General features: G+C 39.4%; 1 protein-coding gene across 1 annotated transcript; it reads right to left on the bottom strand.

Moving 5' to 3' along the window:
- On the bottom strand, positions 1-25,604 carry ccz1 (CCZ1 homolog, vacuolar protein trafficking and biogenesis associated). The gene is made up of 17 exons (XM_037690767.1): positions 25,455-25,604; positions 23,961-24,036; positions 23,774-23,870; positions 23,549-23,646; positions 23,227-23,320; positions 23,051-23,131; positions 22,922-22,969; positions 18,380-18,463; positions 17,686-17,861; positions 13,806-13,887; positions 12,864-12,925; positions 10,975-11,086; positions 10,667-10,700; positions 10,404-10,521; positions 954-1,112; positions 269-396; positions 1-165 (listed from the first exon to the last, which is right to left on the bottom strand). The coding sequence occupies exons 2-17, from the start codon at positions 23,972-23,974 to the stop codon at positions 110-112; spliced, it is 1,443 nt and encodes a 480-aa protein (XP_037546695.1). The 5' UTR covers positions 23,975-24,036; positions 25,455-25,604; the 3' UTR covers positions 1-109.

Raw genomic sequence — 25,604 nt, 5'->3', positions numbered from 1 at the left:
TTTTCAATATTATTGTTTATTATACAATGCAATAATTGCATTACGCTGATGCTGTCACTGAAATCCTGCGATGTTGACAGTTTTTTTTGTGTGAACAGTCTCTGTCCGCTCAGTCCAAGAAGAATATGTTGTTAAACTGTGTTGCACAAAGCCTCTTAACTTCCTCTGCAATGGGGGAAAAAAAAGACAACAAAGGAATGGGTGAGGTGGAGTTTATGACTATTCTGGCAAAAATGAGACAAATGTATGGACGATGGAGGAAACATACCGTTAACTTCAATCAGATTGGCATTCTTTTGATTTAGGATCACGTACAGCTCCCTCTGATCTGACTTCTTGCCAACTACCCAGTAGTCTGTCATGGCTTTTACGATGATTTCCTCATCTTCATCAACCCTGGGAGACAGAAAAGAACTAAGCACCAGTTTAAAAAAAGCAGCTTTCACACTTGCATAATAATTGGAGCGGGTTAAGACATAAAGCGCCACCGGCACAAAAAGAGGAACTGATCCCGTTACTGAAATGTACACTACAGACGTCTGTGCTCCACAGACAGAAAAGAGGGACTTTCACATTACTCCAATCTCATGACTGAGAGAAAGTGAGTTTACAAAAATCATTTTAGGTTCTGTCCACACAGGCAGTTTTGGTAAATATGGCAAGGTCTTCTTTGCGCCTTGTGCTGTTTTAGGAGCTCTGTAAATTGTATTGTTCTAAAATATGCTCCAGAGTGAGTGTTTATTAGTGTCTTAAAATGAAAGAGCTGTCCTGAAACCCATATAAGATGATAAGAAATGTTCTAGTTGGACATATTTTCTTGTCTGGATGTGAGATCTGAAAATGCAGTCTGTAAGACAAGTTTCATCCACAGTTTCACTTGGGACCACGATCACTGGCACAAAACAGACTCTGCCAGGAGGCTTTGTCCACAAGGCCAGAGCGCTACACCGTACCTGGCAAAGTCACAGTTGATGTCTCCCAGAATCTTCATGAGGTCAGAATGGACAGAAGTGAGACAAACGGTGGCAGTTTTTCTCATATGAATGGTGCTCTTCTCTGCCAGGTTCATGTGGTTAAAGTAGATGAACTTAAACTGGGGCTCCTTCTCCGGCCTGAGTGGACACAAAGACAAAAAGAAGAGCAGAAGCAATAAACGTCAAGGGCTGGTGAAGATTCTGTCATCCAGGATATGGTAAATCCAAAAAAAGGTTAAAGACAAAAAAGACTGGACTTTTATTCTGTAGATGGAAGACGTTTCGCTTCTCACCCTACGGACAAAACACCCAAACACAAAGCGAGTGGTGTGGTGTCTGCAGTTCAGCCCAGTGAACAGCTTCTTCACAGACGCATGGCTCATCACAGGAGAGCCAACAAGACTCAGCTGTTCACCTACCTCAAGGATAAGGGACACTCTTTTCAGGACCAAAGTGTTCACATTTTGGACCGAGAAGACAGATGGTTTGAGAGGGGGGTGAAGGAAGCCATTTATGTAAAAAGAGAGAAAACAACTTTAGGTCCCGTTTTCACAAGAACTTGGAAACGTGTTTTTTCTTATTATGCCGAAAAGGCTTTTGACTCAGTTAACTGGTCCTACCTGTTTAAAGTGCTAAAGAAATTTCAAATAAGTGACTTAAAAATAAAAAGTGTCAAGGAGCTTTATAATAACCCAACCTCTAAAATAAAGATAAACGGTTATTTAACAGACTCACTTATGCTTGAGAGAGGAGTAAGACAGGTGTGCCTGGTCCCCTCTACTCTTTGCCCTATATTTGGAACCACTAGCCCAGCATATTAGACAAAAACAATTAAGAGGAATAACAATTAATAGAAAGGAACACAAAATTGCATGCTACGCAGATGACATCATTTTATTTTTAGCCGACCCAGAAAACTCATTACCAGAATTGATGCACAGTTTAGAAACAATTGACCCAATATCCAGCTACAAATTAAACATTGAAAAAACAGAAACCCTCTCCTATTGGTGTCCACCTAAAGATTAAAAAAAGAAATACCCTTTTAAATGGAATACAGAATCTTTTAGATATTTAGGAGTAATACTTCATAAAGACGTAACTAAAATTATGGACAAAAATTACAATCACCTTTATGCAAATGTTAAAAAAGACCTGGAAAAATGGAATCATATACCTCATCTAAGCTTAACATCAAGAATAGAAACCATAAAGATGAACGTTATACCAAGATTTCTTTATCTTTTCCAAACTCTGCCAACAATGATCCCAAACCACTATTTTATGGATTGGGACAAGGCAATGTCCAGATTCATATGGAAAGGAAGGAGACCCCGTATACGTTACAAAACGTTACAGTTATCAAAGGAGGAAGGTGGATGGGGCCTCCCTAGTCTCAAAAATTATTTCATTTCAGCCCAAATTAGAACTCTACTTTATTGGTGTGACCCTGCGTATGAAGCAAAATGGAAGGAGATAGAAAGTATGTTCACAGATTTCCCTATACAAGCGATTATAGCAGACACTAAACGGCTTGAGTTGATGGATGAATTGGAAAAAGAATGGGTTAAATCAGCACTAATAACATGGAAAGAAGTTGTAAAAACAAATAAACTAAATAAAGAAATCGGGGTTTTAAACTGGTTAGCATATGACAAGTTTTTTTTTATCAAATAGCATGGACTCCAGATTTAAGACTTGGATAACAAAAGGTATAAAAGTCTTTATCCAGATTATTAACAATAATGAGCTGGAAAGCTTTAAGAAGAAAGTTTCAATTTAGAAAAAGAAGATTTTTACAGACATCTACAAATAAGACATTATTATATCCAGGAAATCAAACAAAACACTAAGCAATATAATCCACTGACTGAACTAATAATAAAAACTTACGAATCAAAACTGTCAGGTGGATTAATCTCAAAAATATATAAGATTATATCAAACTTTAATACCCACTCAACGCAATATATTAAAGACAAATAGGAAAAGGAAGCCGGTCTTGATATAACTGACAAAGAATGGGAACAAATATGTACATCACAACGGAGGTGTACAAAATCACATATTTGGGAAGAATTCTGTTGGGAAAAGTAGATCACGTTTTTTTTATCACACCGCATCAAAGCGCCCATTTCTCACAAGGAAATAGCCAATGCTGGAGAAATTGTGGATGTCAGAAAGCGCATCATTACCATATTTTCTGGGAATGCCATAATGTCAGAGGATATTGGAGAGATATAAATGATGCAGTGAACCACGTCTTTCATATCAACATTCCATTAAACTTCAAAAACCCTGTTCCTGGGATGTAAAACCCACACAATGGAATCAATAAATGGATACCTTTGGGATATACTAGTAGCGGAGGGAAAGAAGGCAATTACAAAAAAGTGGATGATACAGAATGAACCAACCACTCGAGACTGGGCGCAGATTGTGACAGAAATCTACAAAATGGAAAAAATAACATTCACAGTTAACTTACAGATAAAATTATTTTTCAAACATTGGAATAAATGGGAAAAATATATCAAACAATCTATGCCAGGAATAATTTAAGAAGCTGGAGAGAAAATAGTAAATCATTTAGAAAGAATGCCACAAGACCGTAGCTTATTCTTTATAACTAAGATTCATTGATCCAGTCTACACTTTTATGGATCTAAAATGTCATATAATGCTACTCCTGTTCTTGTTCTACTCTCTGGCTTTGTTCTCCTCTATTATTATTATTTATTATTATTATTATTTATTTATTTATATATTCTCTTCTTTTTTTCTCGTTTCAACACGTTTCTTTCATGTTATTGTATATAAAACCAGGAAATAGACAGAAGGAAATGATTAAGTGCAAATCTACGCAGACTCGGAAATGTGAAATTTATCAATGCTTGAGTTAAAGTATACTGATATGTGTCTGTTCTTAAGATTTGTAACTTGAAATGTAGATGTAAAAATCTGGGGAAAAAACAAAAAAAAAAGGAAACGTGTTTTTTCAATGTTTATTGGAAGTAATAAACAAAAAAGAGCGGGTTTACCTGAAAACGCTGTAGTTTCCATGTCCGTCGGGTTGCCAGATAAGAAATTATGAACTATAGTACAGTTGCTTTAAAATGAAAGTATTTTGACTTAAACTGTCATATGTGCTGAGTAAAGATATTCTAAAATTCATTCAACCTTTATTTAGACAGGTAAATCCCACTAAGCCTCGAGGACTCATTTACAAGAGAGACCTGATTATAAGGTGAGTGTTGTGTTTGTTGAACATGTGCACAGAAAAGGAGGGGTAAATAAGACATTTTAAATTTATCTGGCAATTCTTATTGCTAGGGACGCACAATATTGGATTTCTGTCCAATATCCAATATGTTAAAACTTATTTGGCCGATGACCGATACCGATATTTTTTACATACTTTCCTTTGTCAGAGCATAGCTCTCTTATTTAGGCATATTCGCTACAAAAACTGTGGAACAGCTGTAAGAGCTGGTGACATATATTCACTAACAGCCATATGATATGCATAGCACTTTAACTTATATTAAATGAAAAGTGTTAAATGTTATTTATTAGCATTAGTCACCTGCGATGCTGTCTCACTTGTGGAGCTTGTTCCAGGTTCCTATAGTTGCAGTGTGGGATCATCTGCACTCCTGTGCATGAAGGACAGACTTTTTAAGTTCAAAGTTTTTGTCTATCCATTGTGCCGTAAGACTAATCATGCTAACGGGGCTAACACGGCGTCCAAATATCTGTAGTAAAACTCACCCAAGTGCTATCGGCTATTAGCTTCTCACTGACTGCTTGTAACTCGGGTAAGGCTACGTCTGAAAAATATCTCCGACTGGGGACGATGTAGCGAGGCTCAATGGAGTCCAAAAATCTACGGAATCCGACATTCTCAACGAAAAAAAAGCCGACATTTTGACTTCTTCTTCTCCGCCGTGAGATCAGGTAGGTGGTGTGACGTCATCATGTTTTGCTGCCACTGCAGGCATCCTTGTCACTGGGTTGTCATACAAAAAAAGTGTATTTTACATCGGTGAGTTATTTTGATGGAATGTCCGATATTGAACTTTAACACCAATATCGGCCGATACCGATACCATGCCGATAATATCGTGCATCCCTACTCATTGCGCTTTCAGCATCTGCATGATCACAGAACGTCCAAACTGGTGAATACACCAACTTCTCTTTGGACCCTGGATTTTATTAGTTTTGCATGCAAAAGGGTGAGTAGCACAAAAAATACTGCTCTCTGCCATTTATTGTCAACTGTTGTTATAATAAAGTTATATAAAGTGCAGAAAAACAACTTCCGACAGCAGTAGTGCATATGTGTGACTTCGCACTTGCGAAACATTTCACACATTCGCAGGGGGTTCCCCAAAAAATCTCTTCTCTGATGAGACCATGGGACCTTCGGTTAGAGAGGGAGCGAGGGCTGTTGTGTAAAAGAACGACCAAAGACTATTCAAAGTCTTAGTATTATTTTTAGAAGTATTCAAAAAGGCAACAAGACATGTTTTTAAATCAATGATGTGACTAATTGCCAAGTCAAATACAGGACAGAGACGTGTGGCAGCTGAGGAATTTGGAGCCTCATTATTTATTCAGCACATTCTTCACTAAGCTGATTACAAGGAGTCCATCAAATAGCCACGACTGGTTTTACATTTCAGACCAGGGCTGATCTGATGCTAACTGCTGGGGTTAAAGAAGTGTGGACCAGCATGCCAGTCCTTAATGCAGCGGTGCTTGAGTTACCCTCAAGTACTTTGGTCTAAGTAGTGCCACGATGATATCCAGTAATTTTAGAGTCTAACCCATCACTGCCAGCTCGGCAGAGTGATACAAGTGATCTGAACACGGAGAACTTTCAACTAGAGATGGACAAAGACACAAATTTAGTTTAGATCCTTTTTGCAGCTTACTAGCTTGTTTGATTGTTTTACTTTTATGATTTGTGGATTTGTTGTGGATTTACATTTTTAATTACCTGTAACAACATTTAAAATGAATCGGTGTGTAATAGAATTAGGTAGGTAGAATTTAAACAAATTTTTTTTGTTAATCATCTGAAGATGATCATCTACCCCTGTTTAATGATGGACGATTTCTTTTCACAAAGATGGCCTCATTTACTCCTCTCTCAAACCATTGTTCCTCTCTGTCCAGGATGTGAACATCTTCATCCCTGAAAGAGTGACCACTGGTCTGGGTCTGGGTTCCTCCTTTTCACCTGTTGGCTGACTGGAGTCCTGTTTGGGTTTCTTCTCTGCTTTCAGGAAGGCCCAGTTAGGATATCCACATTGCTCTAGAGCCTGTCTTGTGTAGGATTTCTCCTTCTGCCTGGCTCCTGAGCTAGTGGGGACGCTGTCTGCTCTGTGATACAGAGTCCTGATGACTCCTAACTTGTGCTCCAAAGGGTGATGGGAGTCAAACTGCAAATACTGGTCTGTGTGGGTGGGTTTGTGGTACACCTCAGTTTGAAAATGTCCTCTATCAGAGACTGAGACCTCACAGTCCAAGAAAGCCAACCTGCCATTTTTTACATCTTCTCGTGTGAACTTGATGTATTTATCCACAGAGTTGATGTGGTCAGTAAAATGTTGGACTTCCTGAGATTTAATTTTAACCCAGGTGTCGTCAACATACCTGAACCAATGACTTGGTGGTGTCCCTGAAAAGGACGTCAAGGCTCTCTTTTCTACCTCCTCCATGTACAGGTTGGCAACAATAGGAGAAACTGGAGACCCCATAGCACACCCATGTTTCTGCCTATAATATTGCTCCCCATATGTGAAGTAGGTTGACTGTAGGCACAGTTTCAAGAGTTGACACAGTTGTTCTGTGGAAAGCGTGGTCCTGCTGCTCAGAGTGGTGTCTGATTTTAATCTTAAACTGACCACCTCTACTGCATCATCAACAGGAATGCACGTAAAGAGTGATGTGACATCAAAAGAGACCATTGTTTCATCAGTCTCCATGATGACATCCCTCACCTTATCCACAAAGTCCATGGTGTTCTGTATGTGGTGTTCTGAGCTGCCAACTAAAGGGATGAGTACAGACGCCAGATATTTGGAAACATTGTAAGTGACAGAGTTAATCATGCTAACAATTGGTCTTAAAGGTACAACTTGTTTGTGGATTTTAGGTAAACCATACAGACTAGGTGTGGCCTCCCCTGGGTACAGTCTGTGGTACAGAAAACGGTCAATAGCCTTGTCCTGCTCCAAAATTTTCAGGCAATCTATTAACTTCTTCTTGTAACCACTTCCTGGATCTCTTTTCAGAGGTTCATAAGTGGTTAAGTCACTAAGGAGTGTCAACTTTCTCATGATAGTCTTTCTGGTTCAAAATCACTGTGCACCTTCCTTTGTCTGCTGGGAGAATGATGATGTTTTTGTTCTTGCTAAGAGTGGTGAGTGCGTCCCTATCCTCTCTGCTGATGTTGGAAGGTGGTGGTTCGGCATCGCTGAGGAAGGATGAAACTTTGATCCTGAGCTGTTCTCCATTAAATTCTGACATTTTGTTGTTGCGGATGGCTGATATTTGGCTGTGATCATTGTGTTTAACTGTCAAACTGTCATCCTTTTTTTGGATGTCACTAGTAAACTGGCTGATCCACTATGGTGGATAAAGGTGCTGTTTTTAAGACTGGCCCCCTGCAGCCCCTCAGACTGAAGTATTTTTTGAGCTGCTTTGTCGAGGATGGACACTTTTCCTCCTGCTCCTGCCTCCCTCCTGCTTTGCTCTTTGTCCTGGGATTCCTATCGAAGGTCCTTACTACATATACTCCGAATTGTAAATTATGGATCTGGTCAGCTGGTCTCTCAACACAATTGATAAAATTTTCTCAATGAGAAGACAGGGCAAAGTAGAGCCCTCATGCCCTGAAAGGACACTTGCAGCTGGATACACTATGGATTCCTGGGGCCAGTGGAAGATGGTGTCTGTCGGCATTGTCCGTTGAGGACATAGAAGACCAGTGCATAATTGGATTTATGATAATTGGATTTCTGCTCTTTGGTGTTGGCAGGTATCTGGCATATCGACAAATTCAGAAGACAGAGGCAGCGGTTCTGGCAATTCTAAGGCTGCCTGCCTTGTATGAAGGAAGGTATCAAGCAGTAATCTCTCAGACTCAAACGCTGCATGAGCTGAGCTGTAAGCTGGGCGCAATTTCTGAGAATCGCAGGCCACTTGCAGCTACTGGGACTCACTGGCAGGAAGGGACTGACCTTGGAGAAGGCTACAAGCTCGGTCCAGCGGTGTAACCACAAAATTTGGCTGTTTGAAATCGCCAGTGAGACGTACCAGCAGAACTATGAAGACAGACGTGGAAATTCAAGCAGAGGCTGCCTGACTCAAATAATTGTTTTTTTTTTATTTGGCTTCCCTACTCGGCCTTAAATTGGCCAGTTATCTCAAACTTCTCCTGGTTGTTTATGTAAACAAGAAGCTCCGCCCCCCTCCTACCACTCCCCTCCCGAGGACATCTGTGGATCTGTGTCAGAGTTGAGCCGGATGATAAACACTGTGCCATCTTTATCAGGACTATGGAACTCTCTGGCAGTTTCTTCAGACAACTCATTGCCCTTGTTGGCCTCCTCATGCATAAATGTATCATGATGTCATCAGTATGTTGCTCTTTCATGTGCTGAGGTCATTCTTTTGTAACTTTCACACTGTGTCCTGTCTAGGACACAGTGCGATATTTTTCATTTTTTTACACCTCCACTTCCTATCGTGTTTCTTTACCTTATCTGAAAGAAAGGATGCACTTCTCGAGGCCGGCGGCCTCATTCACCTCCATCTCCCCATGTTTTCATTTACCCTTTATTTATACAGGTAGTCTCATTGAGCCACGAGAACTCATTTTCAAGAGAGACCTGTTTAGGGAGCAGATAGTGGGGGTTAAGGGCCTTGCTCAGGGGCCCAGAGTGGGGCGAATGAGGGTGGTGTGGGTGTTTCACCTTTTCCACCCACATTTTGATGTTGACGGTACCGGATGACGGTACTGGGAGGTGAACCTGCGACTTTCTGATCACAAGCCCATTTTATAACCTCTGCGCCACCACTCCCACTTGTTTGTTTGTTTCTCTCTGACAGTCTGTACTGAAATGCAATTTCACTGATAAAAAACAAAAATGGAGTAGGGTCAAATTTGAGCAGTTTTATGATATCTGTTTTGTCTGTGGCTCATGTGCCCCAATTATTTTTTTTCCAACAATGGACTCGGCATGAGCGGAAGATGAGGCAGAAGACCATGGAGAATGTTGTTTTTCCACACAAGTCGACTGACGGCTCCGTATAAGGTAAGAGAATGCGCGTTTGTTTTGGTTGTATTTACACAGAATGCCCTGCGCTGTAGTCCACTTCCTGCTTTTGGAGCGGTCTCCGGTCCGCTTGCATTCACACTGCATTCAAACCGCACCAGAGTTCACTTCAACTGAACCAAAACCTAGTTTTTTAGGCAGACCAGAGTTCGTTTTTTTGGTCTGCATCAGAGTTCGATTGTGCATTCACACTTACCCAAATGAGTCGGACTTTCCAGGCAAATGAACTAGAGTTCGATTAAAGCGGACTTAACAGGGATGGTGTGAATGCACCCTAAGCTTTATCTACCTTGATTATTGAACATGCACCAGAACAAGTTGAAGAGTACTTCATACAAAAAAAAAAAAATATTAGTCAGTCATTAGTTGCTGCCACAACAAACAAGTAGTACCATATAGACCAGTGGTTCCCAAAATTGGGCTTTGGACCCCTCTGTTAGTCATAAAACACCAAATCTGAGGTCCTCAGATAATCTCTAGAAATCAAATTAAGTTAAATGATTGCTGATGACAAAGTATCTACATAACTGTAACCAATAATTAAAGAGTCATAAATAATAAAGTCAGTGATAAAGTTTGTAAGGCTGCTTTGTGAAGTGATAATGCCTTTGTTGAATGGGATAATTAGCAAAGATTGAATAATTCATTGTCAGATATGACCACAACTTTTATTTTGTGGGTCAGAAGCTGAAATGTTTGGGAACCACTGATACAGGCTATTTGGAGACAAAAGGTATAAGAGTACCGGTAGTCACAAATTAGAACAAAAAAAAAAAAATATATATATAATTTTGTATATATTAATAAACATTTTGGACACACTCTCCAAACATCTTTTTTTGGTTTTTAATCATCGACTTCCTGAGCCAAAATATCCAAACTAAAGAGGAAAATACTAAAACACTTGTTACAAATCTTAAGATTAAATGTACAGTAACTCATGGAGTGCTGTGTTCAAACAAAGTCACTGGAACAAACTGTGGATCAGCTGCACAGCACGAACCAGGGCTTTTATAGCACTCGCTTTAAATTTTATTGAAGGGTGACAAGTTCAGAAAATGGTAGATTGATGACTAACCCAGATATCCTGCGGTTAATGGTGAACTGTTCACAAATGTCCGATGCCAGCAGTGTGAGCTGAGGGCCCACCAAGCTGTCCAGCTGCTCGCAGAACTCCCTCGTCAGCTCTACAGAAGCTGGAATAAAACATAAGAGTAGAAAGTTAACTATTTGAAGGCAACAGGGGAGAAAATATAACATGGTTACTTTTCATGACCAGCCAAAATACTATATTAAAATGAAAAAAAAAAAAAAAAGCTGTGGCAAGAGAACTACACTTACCACTGATCATAAAACAGGCAGCAGCGCTCATAGCCTGTAAAAACAGCAGATCAGTGCGGGTTACAAACAGAATCAGGGCCACACAGGTCAGAAATCACATTAACGTGATGATCTGTATTGTGGGATATTCCTCATTTTAAAATTGAGCTGTCTAATCCTTAACGTCCGGGAATATTTAATCCAGCAATAATAAACGAGAACGCAAATCCTCCCCTCGCAGATTACGAGACCCATCCTGAAAATGAGCAGCTCCTCCACGTTTCCACTGAGCACATACACACATCAAAAACACATTTAATCCGACACACCTTGTAAACAATAAGATGCAGCTCCTCGTAGCCGTCTCCTGCGAAGACAAATATTTTGGGGAATCTGAATTTAGCCTCTGGATCTTTGAGGTTCGTAGGTCCGGTTAAAAACCTGGGGAAAAAAAAAAGTAATAGCTGGGACAATATTCACAGACTAAGGGAAACAGGGTAATCATTTGTTTGTTTACTGTTATATAAAGAATCTAGTAAAAAGCTAGTAGAAAAGCTAAGAAATAAAAATGAATAGGTGCAAAACTAATTTTCACAAGAAAACAAAATAATCTGTGTCTGAGGGCCAACCTCCATCAGTATTTTAACAAAAAAATGAATAAATAAATTTGACATGTTAGTCAGATCGCACTGTGATGGACTTGCAACATGTTGAGGGGTGTACCCCACACAGTGACTGATGGAGACAGGCTCCAGCAGCCCCTGCGACCCTGAAAGAAAAGGCAGGTAAAGAACAAACGATGGACGGATGTTTGTCAGATTGTAATTTTCTCCAGATTTGCCATTTTATCCGAGTCATGGAAACTCTCAGGACAGATTAAAGTTGTGCTTCAGGGGTAGAAAAGCACCAACAATTGATAAATATATAATATATATTGAAATTTAGCTCTGTAACTGATTGGGAGTATTGAAAATGAAAAACAAAGTTTCTGACAAGCAGCACTTCATTCAGATAAATTTCCCAAATCCGTGAAATTAAATTTAAAAGTACGTTTTTCCTGTAACAACAACCTCTGCCCCATTTATATATTAAAAAACCTAGTATGTCATATGACATGCATTTACAATAATTTAGCTTTTTCTTTCTGGCCAGCTACTAAAAGAAGGGGATTCATATTTAATTAAGCTAAATTTAAGCAGGTGCTACAAGTGGAGTTATTTTTCCATTTTGAAATCAATCTGTTGATTAGTTTCTCAGGTAACAGATGCAGTTTAATAAACAGTCTCCCTGAAAAAAAGGTCTAAGGTTAATTAATTAAATGCAAGCAGGACATTCACTTTACAGCAACAGAGAAAAAAGAAAATTTAGAACAATCATAAATGTTTATATTAGTAATTTGTGGATTTATAGAAAAAAATTCTGATTATAATCAAATTGTTGTGTGGGGAGTGAAGCAAACATTTACCAAACTAATCACCAAGTACTCCAATTTTATATAGCAATATTTATTCACATTAGGAAAATGAGAAGTCCGTTTAACAAAGGGAGACATTGGTTTTTTGTGACTATTTTAAATCTTTGCAAATTCAAAATGAGGCGTGACAGCTGCAGTTTTTTCACAGCCTCTGAATTTCTTTCTAGTTTTGTAAAATTGAGTGTTTTATTTTAATTTTTTTCTTTACAACACGTGTGTATGTTTTTATTCGACTAATAATCTGTGATTGACATATCATGCCCTTCTTTTTCACCTTACACATGAAGAAAAGACCTTAGACAGAGAAACACCTGTGCATCCTTTCCTCATCACTCGTCCAACAAGCTGCTGCCATTTTTTTACTCCTCTGGACACATTTTAAGAAATAAAGACCTCTTTTCAAGAGTCTGTATTTCTCAAAGCTATTTCCAGCCCTCTATAACTTAATTTATCAATCATTTTGTCTTCCAAAAGTCATTTTCATATTAAATCCTGTTTTTCCTGTCACAATAGGTCACCTATTACACAGAAAACAGTAATTTCTTTAGTTAAGATGCACTATCAGTGATTCAGTAACACAAAATGCACCCAAATAAACAAAAATCTGCACATCCTGAACATATTGGTAGTTCCTGACGTGTTTGGGACATGCTGGTTCAGAATTTTTTTTTTTTTACAAACTGCCCATCTGCAAAGAGCAAGATTAAATAAAGGGTGTGCATGCAGATAGGATCAGGGATTTACCTTCCATAGTGCAACAAATTTCCTGCAACTTCTGGCTTCAGAGGAGAGTCCCTGCCGGCCAACTGGGACGAGATGAAACCAAGAGAAAATACAGCAGAATAAATAAATACAAATAAGGTTTAATCTGACCATGTGTCGAACTGTGTGGATCACTTCCAGTTCCTAGGAAGCACACTGTCTCAGGGCCTGAGACGGTCCTCACATAGAGACACAGTTCGCACACTGTCTCAGGGCCTGAGACGGTCCTCACATAGAGACACAGTTCGGAGGAAGGAAAAGGGGACTTTAATTCCTGCAGCAACTCAAGTACAACCTATAACAAGAGCAGCTGGTCATCTTCTACACAGCCATTATTCAATCTGTTTTGCGTACTTCCATTACTGTGTGGTTTGGCTCATCCACAAAACAGGACAAGTCCAGACCGCAATGAACAATCAGGTCTGCAGAGAAGATCATCGGGGCTAACAGTCCCTCGATCCAGGACTTGTCCAGAGTTAAAGTCAGGAATAGGGCTGGTAACATCTCTGCAGACCCCACACATTCTGGACACAAACTTTTACCTTCAGGTTGGTGCTACAGAGCGCTATATTTACAAAAACAACACCACCACAGAGACCGTTTCTTCCCCCAGGCGGTCTCTGATGAACTCATAAACACACCATGACTACTAGTAGCATGTCACATGGTGGTAGTTTAAAAAAAGCTGTCTATACAAATACATGTATATACGGTTTCTTTTATCCTCCAAGTTTATTTAAGTTATACAGTCCCTTGATTATCGTGGAGGTTGCTGTTCTCAGCCCCCCCCCCCCCCCCCCCCGATAAGAGAAAAACCACAAAGTAGGAATAGTAGTATAAATACACACGTAGCCCGTTTCTAACGACTAATCCGTTTCTCTTAGTTTTATTCGGCGATGCCTCTTAATTCCACCCCGCACACACCTCTGGTTCTGAATGCCTGGGGAACAGCGAGGTGGTCAGATACTTGTACAGGATCCTCATGTCGTCTTGCTCCAGCCCACTCCTGCACACACAACCACAAAGACAAAAAAATCACATCTTACAAATTCCACAAAAAGATGTGATCAGATGACAACAAAAGGTCCAGTTTCTTCATTATTCCAGCCGCGATCTTCTGGTTAGATGTTACAAATGTTCTCTGCGAGTTATAACTGATGTTCTGTGGCTGCAGCACCACAAACACTAGATAATAAAAAGGCTGTCATATTTTCCTGCTTGTTGACTGATCACTGAATATGACAGAATATTACAGACATGGATATGATAGAGTCGATATGATCTGGTGACGCGTCTCAGGCAGAGGCCTTGACTCAGATCTGCTCCTTCCTTTCTACAAGCGGACCTTTTGATGACGGCTCGGACACGGAGGGGAGGAACTGAGGCCTGGGCTGGAGGTCATTCTATAAAACGAACTTGTCCGGTCCAGAGAGTTAGAGCAGGTCAGGGTGAGAGCACTGATAACAGTGTTATCTTGTAATTGCATGTTCTGTGAATGTTTGGACTGCTCTCCAAAGCTTTGCAAATAAAACTGATGAACTACACCTTGGTCTGTTCTGGGAATCTCCTTTTTTCCACAACAACTTATTTCGATTCTTTTCAATAAGTCTAAAATACAAGCACTGAGGATTAATTTTAAAAATATCCTCAAAATTCCTTCTGGTTTAATATAGAGACGAGCAAGAGCCCTCTGATAACATTCCCTTTTCTAAATTCTCATGTAAAAGAAAAGACACTCTGGACCAATAAAAATAACAATCCAGTTTACAAATGCAAATCTCATCACGATCAAGTTTTAAAAAATTAATCCCATTCTAATCAAATTTTTTTTTTACAAATATCTACAACTGATGTCTTTTTGACTGCACACACGAACTGGTGAAAACGAATGAATCCATCCAACTGAACGGTTCCTATTAGACACACAAACAGGAAGTACAGATAAGAAAATACTGTAACAGCAAATTACAGAACATAATTTGTCAATTACTAGGAAGAATGATGTCGACAAAGTTTACATATTAAACCGCAGAAGGATTTGAAAAGTGAATGTCATTTTCAAGATGAGTGTTTTTCTGGTCCGGAAGTGAAAAAGGAATGCGAGTAAACCTAAATGTTTTTGGTGCTTGGGTAATAGTTTCACTACATAAGTGTTTTATTTTTACTTGTCCGAGGCAGCGCAGAGTAGCGACGGATCCCGGTGGGTGGGGGGAGCAATTTCATCCACCACCAGGGTCAATGGAGGAGCCAGGGGGTTGCCAGTGTTGGCTTTGACCACTATAGATTAATCTTTGGTCGCTCTAATCATTTGAGGAAACTTTGCTTCCTACATTTTACTGATGCAGGAACTCAACCAAAATGGAAGTCGGCATGTTGCTTATTTTTTAAGTTATCCATGAAATGGACAGATTGGCGGAGGATGTTTCCAAGATCCCTCTTCACTCTGCAACATGGGACCATGTCCCACAAAAACCTACAGGTGTATATAGGTGGGGCGGCTGTGGCTGAGTGGTTAGAGATGTTGTCCACAAATGCAAGAGTTGGGGGTTCAATTCCACCAGCAGTCACATGCCCAAGTGTCCCTGGGCAAGACACTGAACCCCTCATTGCCTCCGATGTGTGTCCCATCAGTGTATGAATGTGATAAAGCTCTGATTAGTCTTTGTGTAGATCTAGTAGAGTGCTGTATGAATGTGTAAATGAGGCACAGATTGTAGTGTAAAGTGCTTTGAGTATCTTGATAAGATAGAAAGGCACTATACAAGTACAGTCCATTTACCATTCACCACAAAATAAGTTATAAATTTACATAAAAATCTTTTGAACATTTTACACACTGCAGCACTGAAATTATGTGTAACCATTAAATGACTGGAACCAGGGCGCTCACATATGTGGAAACAAAAAGTGTGGGACTTTTATTTGATAGAGCAAATCACAAAGTCACTGAAGCTACAGAAACCCATGATACCGCTACTAACACAGTGTGAAACACAATCTGCTCCAACAGCTCACTTTGCCTGCACACGCACATCAAGTGTTACCCCATGAAGAACGAGAGGCCGCACGTGTTTAATGATGCTTAATGTGGGACTGCAGAGTGGATATGTAGATTTTTCCACCTCTGCTACTCGCTGTCTTTGCCAAGCTTTGTTGTTTGGCATCTGAATGTGTTCTGTGAACTATTTCTATGAATTTATGTGTAAATGAATATACAGCTGTGGAAACAAACAAATAAGAAGACATAAAATGCACTGCTGTTGCCTGTTGACTAAAAATGCATAAAAATTAAAAACAAACCCTGGTGGTCTAGGCTGCAGTATCCGTTTTCAGCTTCAGATTTTTAAAAGGGAATTTTTGAAGGTTAGCATGTTTGAGGCTCTTATTGTGAAAGACTGAAACAATTTCTGTGAGTTCTGCTGCAGCAGGAATAATAAACCACAAATAGGAACTGTTAAAAGTAAATTATTGCATACTATTTTGTAGTTTAAAAAGTCTTCAGTTGATCCAAAATGCTGCTGCCAGAGTCTTAACTGGAGTTAGTAGAAGAGATCATTTCTCTCCAGTTTTAGTTTCTCTCCATTGGCTCCATGTCAAATTCAGAATTGAATTCAAAATCTTACTTCTAACCTACAAAACTCTCAACATCCTAGCTCCATCTTATATTACAGATATTATTGCTCCATATTTTCCTAACGGAGCACTTCACTCTCAGACTGCAGGTTTACTTACAGTTCCTAGAGTTTCCAAAAACAGAATGGGAGGCTGAACTTCCAGTTATCAGGCTCCTCTCTTGTGGAACCAACTTCCAGTTTCTGTCCGTGAGGCTGACACATTGTCCAGTTTTAAAACTGGGCTTAAGACTTTCCTTTTTGATCAATCCTATGGTTAGGGTTGGCTTGGGTTTCCTGAGCTATCCCTTAGTTATGCTGCTATAGGCTTAGACTGCTAAGCACATTTCTTCACTCTGCTACTGTCTTTACTTACTCTGCTCAACCTGTCAAGTATTTGTAATTATTTTTTCTATCCTTAACATGTTTTTTTTTGTTTTTCAGGTACACTTGCACCAACATCTGGACCTGCCATCCTGTGTTCATCCGTCTCTCCTTCCTGTCCTCTCAACCAGCCGGTCAAAGCAGATGGCCGCTTGTCCTGAGTCTGGTTCTGCTGGAGGTTTCTTCCTGTTAAAAAGGGAGTTTTTCCTTTCCACTGTTGCCACTGTGCTTGCTCAGGATGGGAGACTGCAACGAAGTGAAGATTCAACGAGTCTGCTGCTTCCTTAAATAGGGAACTTTACTAACTGGCTTTTCAATGTATGTGAATGTTTCTTTTCTGTGTCCTGAGACATCTTTGTTGTGAATTAGCGCTATATAAATAAACTGAATTGAATGGTTATTCCAATAAAAGTGCACCCACTTTTTTTAACATTTCAACTTGTTTCTCAACATTTCAACTTCAATTTCAACTTTGCAACTTGAATGTAAAAACTTAAAAAATAAAATAAAATTCTCCGCAATTTACATTTCTTCTGAGTTGCCCTGGTTTACAATCATAAGTAGTTAGCAGGCGTGTTTGTACAAACTGATCCAGACGGCTGACAATGTGTGAGACTTCAGGTAAAACCTAAACCACAAGCAGGAGTAGAAATGGTTTGCCACCACCTCTGTTTATGAATAAACAGCTGTGTGTTTGCACACACTAACACTAAGATTGTACTGGTTGCAAACATGTAATGCGGTTGTTAAGGCTGTGGGAGTCAGTTTTGACAGAGAGTGGATTAGCTGGACGAGTGTTCAGGCTGTACCATATGAGCTGGTCATTGTAGAGGAAGGCTGTGTATTTGATCAGGCTGAGGCTCTCCTCCACTCTGTTTACAAAAGACTGAATCTTCAGGTAGGTCATCTTGTCCAGAGGGAAGAAGCTGATGCCTCCGAAAACATCCAGCAGGTCGCATGACTGCAGGTGGAGGGTCTGCAGATACTGTGCACACAAAGACAGCGGGAGAAGGAGACGGGTTAGTTTACCAGCTTAGAAGTGCTGGTTTACGATTCAGTAAAGACGGCGGAATAAGAAACTCTGGGTGACGTGATGAAGAGATGCTTGCATCACCAAGTGGACAAGAAACACTGAAATTGAGCCTCTGATGGGTTTAGGTTACCTGGTAGGGAGGGAAGCCTGCGTCAGGTAGAGAAAGGTGTTCCCTAACCACAAGTGAAATGTTTAAAACTTTTATAGGAGCGAGAGTTCTGCTGTTCAAGATAAACGAGACACGACGCAGAAATCAGGCATGACTGCAAACACCTAGTTTGCCAGCGCCCAGGCCTTTTAAAAACACAAACCGTCAGGCTCTGGTGACTTTTAGAAAACAACCGTGTGAGTGATATTAAAGTAAATCGACACACTCCGTTTGCTGAAGATGGTGTGGATGACAAAAATCCTCCAAACAAACCAAAACAAATATCCACCTAGCATCAAATGAGTGCATTTTGGCATTTTACCCTGTAGAAAAACTTTTCAAGCTTTTGGATGAGCAGTTCGACGCCTCCGGCTTCCATCGCTCGACTAAATGTGCCGTTGAAGAGCTGCAAGACGAGACAAATGAACAATTACATCACCATGTTTTAATAACATTTAAGCGTTAATGTGAGGTACAGTAAAGATGCTGTTGTTTCGATTTAAAGGAAGAGTTGAGCCATTTTTAAGTATCTTACCTGCTGCAGATAGCTTTTTGATTGAGTTTGGAGAAACAGGTTGAACAGGACTGACGAGCTAACGGCTAGTGGAAAAAATGCAGTCGAGACAAAAGTTGCCGTCTAAAAACAGCAAACCTCTAAAGTTTCATTTCATGGTTATTTACAATCTTATCAGATTTTTAGCAGGTACTTGCATGTCCCAAAATGTTTGAAAGATGCTGCGCTTAGTCCCTGTCCCCAAAACAAACTGCCCTAAAAGCCCTAAATGATTTTAGACCCACTGCATTGACGTCCATTCTGATTAAAACTAAAAAAAAACTGGTCAAGTCTGAAATATTAAAGAAACCAGAGAATGACCTGGATCCTTTAAAGTTTGCTTATAGACCATACAGAGGAGTCGAAGACACCAGTCGCTTTAACGAACCTGCTTTTTAAACATCTGGACGGAAAGGGAACACATGCACGGCTTTTATTAATCGATTTTTCATCTTTTAACACCTATCGACCTCACATTTTAGTGGAGAGGTTTTTAGAACAGATTAATGTAGGCTTTAATAATGTGGGCTGGATTTGAGCCTTTTTGAAGGAGCATGGCACAGAGAGTGAGTGATGGCTCTCTGTCTGGTCAGGTCTGTTCCTCCACCAGCTCCACACAGGGATGTGTTGTCACCTCTCTTGTTCATCTTCTACACAAACGTGTCGGAGCAGCAGGAATGGCAGACTTATTTTTAAGTATGCAGATGACTCAGTCATGGTTAGTCTGCTTAATGAAAGTGAAACATGCCACAGCCCTGTGGTTGAGGACTTTCTTCAGTGGGGTGATGAATCCTTTTTGCAGATGAATATTCAAAAAACTAAGGACATGTTTATTGATTTTAGGAAACACCCTCAGGCACAGGAAATTACTTTTATAAAAGGTCAGACAGTGGAATGTGTCGACACATACAAATATCTTGGTATAGTTATTGACAGTAAGCTGACCTTCGAGGCAAACTGTGAAGCCGTTTATAAAAAAGGATCCAGCGCCTGTTTCGCCTCAGATAACGGTCATCCTTTTACATGGACAAAACTCTGCTGACTCTGTTTTATTGAATGGGTTTCATCTTTCTGCTTAGTGTACAGTACTAGTCCAGCAATCTTTCTCTCAAAAATAAGAACTGTCTGAACCAAATAGTGAAGCGGTCCAGTAAGCTGACAGGAGAGCTGCAACTAAATGCAGAACCCCTGTACTCCAGGCAGGTACAGAGGATATCTGGATCCATTTTAAAAGACGGGTCTCATCCTCTGCACTGCGAGTTCAGACCCCTCCGGTCAGGATGCAGATATTTGGTGGCAAAATGTAAAACTAAGCAATTTAAAACCAGCTTTGTTCTTGCTATGAGCGATCGATCCTTCCATCCATCCAGCCGAGGATGACATGGGAGTGGATTTTTACTCCTGTCCTGTACTGGTCCCACAGAAAAAAATCCTGTCCTGTCCCAATCCTGGTAACATGACTCCTGCTTCTATTCAGGAAGACTCCCACTCCTGTACCGCTCCCATTTTTTTTCTTTTCCATTTAGTCTTTAGGAAATATATTGAATTTGATTGGATCTTCTACCCATTCATTTTTTAATTATTTTGTGTTATGCAGTTTTATTTCAAATGATATGGCAACAGGAACAGTTCATCTGTAGTGAAATACACATTTATTGTCTTAATCCAAACAAAAAAAGGTCACAAAAAAATAATACATGGCATGTAGTCCCTATAAAAAAAGGGTTTGTAAACTCAATAATCCAGGTAGATTACAACAAAAATGGTTAAATCATGTCATCTGGAGCAGTTTCTTAATATGAAAATGGGAATTGTGTGAAATGTGTGGTTCCTGTAGTTTTTTTTAGCTCTTTTGGATGTCAATTACAGTAGAAACAAAACATAAAAAAACAACAGTACATGGGTCACTCAATGAATCCAAACAGAACATATAAAGTTGTATTTTACTAACTTAATGAGCAACTGTTCCCTTTAAGCAGTGACATTACTGTCATGTTTCAAATTGCTTTAAAAAATAAATGTACCAAGGAAGAGAACGCAATTAATAAAAATGCTTAAAGACATTATTATACATTGGACAACGTCCTCAAGAAGTTCATAATCTTTGTGGTTGAGGTAATGAGCTCATTTCGGCGAAGCAGGATGTCGTGCAGCTTACAGTGCCTTGTGAAAGTATTCTCTCCCTTGAACTTTTCAACCTTTTGCCACATTTCAGGCTTCAAACATAAAAATATAAAACTTTAATTTTTTGTGAAGAATCAACAACAAGTGGGACACAATCGTGAAGTGGAATGAATTTTATTGGATGTGTCAAACTTTTTTAACAAATAAAAAACTGAAAAGTGGGGCGTGCAATATTATTCGGCCCTTTGCGTTAATACTTTGTAGCGCCGCCTTTTGCTGCAGTTCCAGCTGCAAGTCTCTTGGGGTTTGTCTCTATCAGTTTTGCACAGGGAGACACTGAAATTCTTGCCCATTCTTCTTTGCAAAACAGCTCAAGCTCAGTGAGGTTGGATGGCCCCATCCATCTTCCCATCAATTCTGACCATCTTCCCTGTCCCTGCTGACGAAAAGCAGGCCCAAACCATGATGCTGCCACCACCATGTTTGACAGTGGGGATGGTGTGTTCAGGGTGATGAGCTGTGTTGCTTTTACACCAAACATATCGTTTTGCATTGTGGCCAAACAGTTTGATTTTGGTTTCATCTGACCAGAGCACCTTCTTCCACATGTTTGGTGTCTCCCAGGTGCTTGTGTCAAACTTTAAACAACACTTTTTATGGATATCTTTGAGAAATGGCTTTCTTCTTGCCACTCTTCCATAAAGGCCAGATTTGAGCAGTGTACGACTGATTGCTGTCCTATGGACAGACTCTCCCACCTCAGCTGTAGATCTCTGCAGTTCATCCAGAGTGATCATGGGCCTCTTGGCTGCATCTCTGATCAGTCTTCTCCTTGTTCCAGATGAAAGTTTAGAGGGACGGCCGGGTCTTGGTAGATTTGCAGTGGTCTGATACTCCTTCCATTTCAATATGATTCCTTGCACAGTGCTCCTTGGGATGTTTAAAGCTTGGGAAATCTTTTTGTATCCAAATCCAGCTTTAAACTTCTCCACAACAGTATCTCGGACCTGCCTGGTGTTCCTTGGTCTTCATGATGCTCTCTGCGCTTTGAACAGATCCCTGAGACTATCACAGAGCAGGTGCACTTAGAGAGACTTGATTACACACAGGTGGATTTCTATTTATCATCATCAGTCATTTGGGACAACATTGGATCATTCATAGATCCTCACTGAACTTCTGGAGTGAGTTTGAAAAACTTTTCAGTTTTTTATTTGTTAAAAAAGTTTGACACATCCAATAAATTTCATTCCACTTCACGATTGTGTCCCACTTGTTGTTGATTCTTCACAAAAAATTAAAATTTTATATCTTTATGTTTGAAGCCTGAAATGTGGCAAAAGGTTGAAAAGTTCATGGGGGCCGAATAATTTCGCAAGGCACTGAACCAGACTTCAGAGCATCATTGGAGCATTGCAGGTCTGGTGTTCCAGAGTGAAGGCTTATTGAAAGAAAACTACAAAAAAGCAGCGCCTGTCCAAAGTTTTTTTTTTTTTTCCATTTTCTTTTTCGTCCTATTGGTTGGTTCCCACTCCTGTCTGGTCCTGTTAACTTTTCGCCCTGTCCTATCCCAATTCTGTGAGTTATATTAAAGTTGACTCCTGTCCTGCGGGAATCCTGCGGGAATCCCGTGACCCCCAGGACTCCTGAAAAAATGTAATCCTCTACCACCTATCCATCCATTATCTTTGCCTGCTTCTTCCTTTTGGGTCGCGGACCTGCTGCATTAATTGTCTTAAATTCGATTTAGCAGCTTTAACATTATTCTTCTATCATTTTATGATTTTATCTCGTCTCTTTCTAAACTTGATATTTTGATGTTTTTAAGTTGGGTGAGTTTTTGTTTATCTTAAAATATTGAGCATCTGGTCACTTTTAATCATGTTTGCATCTACTGAATATTTACGTCGTATATCTTGGTTCTGGAAAGAAAGCCGACTCATTTCACTGTAAACAGAATCTGCCTATAGGTATAAACAAAGCTGACTGATTAATCCAGACTAGCCATTAGCTCATCAGTCCTGTCAGATACATACTCCGTTTTTCCAAGCTGAGATTTTTCAAAGACTTATCTGCAACAGGTAAGTTATTAACTGTTCATAAATTTCCCACAGAACCACTTCAATTTGGCTGAACCTTAACTTTAAGAAAAGGAAGTCGGAACTTCATGACTGACTTTAAGCTCACCTTGTACATGCTGTAGCACTGCCTGACCACGGCCCCGTAAACAGTGTCCTACAAAGGCAGGATTGTTATAGTTTATAAAACTGACAATCTTCTTATTGAATAAATCTACACATATTTCTCCGTACTCACAAGCATTTCCTCTTCCTGATACTCTGTCGTGGGAGGCTTACCATCTTTGCTTGGCTTCTCAATAATTGGGTTTCGAACCACCTGTAGAGTACAAGAAACACAAGGAAAAAAAAACATGTGATGTTAAATATTACAATGACAGACCTGTGGACAAACACTGTGAAATATGTCTGTACCATGACTATCCAGAAATTTTCCTCAGGCTCAAAGAAAAACTGCCGGTTTTTCTGTGTGTGCAGAGATTTTGCTGGTTTTGTTGGACAGAACGTCCTAAAACAAAGAAAAACAAAGTTGTAAAGACAGAGGATGTGCACAAACAAGATGATCCGCTCATCTTTTTGAAAAGGTTCTTACAGTTTGTTCTGCTTCAGTGTTTATCTTGAAGCATTTCCATATTCTGTCACATTATTCTCTTTTTTTAGTCTAATCAAAGAAAGCAATGCACCTAATTAGATGTGCAAAAAAACGCAAAGGATCATCAGTGCAGCTTTGTTGTACCTGGTGAACTGTACAATAGCTTCACAAAGACCCACATTTCGAATCTTCTCATTCTTCTCAACCTCACATGGGTGGTAAAACAAAATCTTTTTCTCTTCCTGAGAAATAAATAAATACATATTTGAATTAGCATTCTAAATAAATCATGAAAAGGCTTTCTAGACAAGCTAGAAATGGTGGCACATTAAAGTGTATAAGAAGGTAGAAAAGTAAGGTTGAGCTCACTTCTCCTTCCCGGGGTCCAAATGTAGGGTTATAAATGAAAAAATTTTGTAGACATGGTGTGTACTGTTTTTCTTGCACCCCTGATGCCATTTTGGGACTGGAAACAAGACAATTGATAAAGTAAATAAACAGAAAAACTACCTGTCTCATTCAGGTCATGTCAATGTCAGCCTTGACTCACTCTTACCTAATCATGAGCATTAGTGGAACTCGTGTCTGGATTTACTCTGTTCAAGGGGTAGTCTGGTTAGCATGCCGTGTACCTGCACAATATACAGATATAGTATCACAAAATGCAGACAGATAAATACAGAGATAATCATTTATTGTGACAAACTGCCTCAACTATATTTCAGCATGAAGGTTCAAAGGCTTGAGCACCTTGACAATAACATATCAGTATATAAACCATATACTTTTATCTCTTAGAACAGTTTTTTGAAGGTCATGAACTTCACTGACCTCTCATGAGTTGATGTCTAATCTTTATTAAAGACAACAATTATAAACAAGCATAATCTGACTAAATCAGTACCACAAAGCTCTTGATGACAAAGTCATATCTGAATGCCATCTGAAGGGAATACAACTTGTATATATATTTTTTTATTATTATGTTCTATTGTTGGTTCTTGTGTGTGTTTGATGAATGTAGAGCATGTCAAAGGAGAATTTCTGCCACAACTGCGATAGAAAATAAAGTTTTATCCTATCAGTAAAATGAAACATTAAGTCACTGACTTCGAAATTGATTGAAGCTGCCAAATACAGTGGTGTCACAGAAGGCTAACAAGTTCATTAAACCAAGTGTTCATTATTAAATGAGCTCAGAGGACCATGTGTTTGATGTGATCAAACTGGTTGAATACTATTATACCAGGTATGTCAAAACTTGGCAATTAATAGTTTAAAAGAGCCGTTAAAGTCAACTTTTGAGTGAAAAATACTATGCAGTTGCTTGTATTTTGTACATCCTTAAAAGTGCAAAATACCACATTAGTTTCAACGTTTACTTTAGCTTTTTGCAGTAGTTTCAATAAAACTCAAATGGATTATTAGACATAAGTACAGAAATTCAGCAAATTTTAAAGGGTTTACGTAGTTCTTTTGATTAGGTAGAATTGATTAATGTTGTCTTTGACAGTCTAGTCAATGTAAGTATGGATATAGATCAGATTGTGAAACATATTCAGCATTTGTATCTAATTATTCAAAAGATTCAGTTTAAAAAACTGAACCTCAAGTTGGAGGCTAGTTGATTAATTCACATTTTAAAATAAAGTATACTAATTTATTTTTGTGTTTAAAATCGTTGAACCCATCTTCAAGAACTTTGAATGATTGCTTATATCTTTTAAATTATTATTATGTTATTTACATGTTATTGGGCACACATTTGAACTCGGAAACTTCACGACTGAGCCGGTGAAGTCTCGCGAGTTGAGCTCCAGCCCTGAGAGGAAAAATCCCCCGACGATTTAAAACATCAGAAAAAAGATTAAATCATGGGGGAAATGTAGTCGGCTTGAAACATTTAAATGATACCCATTCACGTTAACTGCTGCTGAACCTGAAAGCAGCTGACACCAAATCAGTTAAAACACCTAGCCGGCTAGCTGAGTTCTACCATTAGCGTCAACAGACTTAAATTAAACATCAGAGAGAAAAACACGACACTCACCTTACGTAGAAAACACACACGTTCAGCTGCTTTCTGTTAATATGTTATCAAACTTAAAAGTGTTAAAATTGCTCAACGAAAGATGATGCCGCGCGAATTATACAGCTTAACATTTTGACTTCCTGCTTTTGACAGCGCGGTGTCACACGA

The sequence above is a fragment of the Nematolebias whitei genome, chromosome 17 (assembly GCF_014905685.2).
Source record: "Nematolebias whitei isolate Nwh7 chromosome 17, NemWhi1, whole genome shotgun sequence".
In the NCBI taxonomy this organism is placed as follows: domain Eukaryota; kingdom Metazoa; phylum Chordata; class Actinopteri; order Cyprinodontiformes; family Rivulidae; genus Nematolebias; species Nematolebias whitei.
The sequence above is the reverse complement of the archived record's forward strand: the minus strand, read 5'-3'. Positions and strand labels throughout refer to the sequence as shown.

What these genes read in the sequence shown, in the direction of transcription:
- ccz1 (XM_037690767.1), bottom strand. An exon ending in TACAATGACCAGCTCATATG is followed by an intron (nt 13,888 to 17,685) that starts GTACAGCCTGAA and finishes TTGTGTGTGCAG; the next exon opens with GAGTGGGCTGGAGCAAGACG. An exon ending in ATTAACCGCAGGATATCTGG is followed by an intron (nt 1,113 to 10,403) that starts GTTAGTCATCAA and finishes GTGTCCACTCAG; the next exon opens with GCCGGAGAAGGAGCCCCAGT.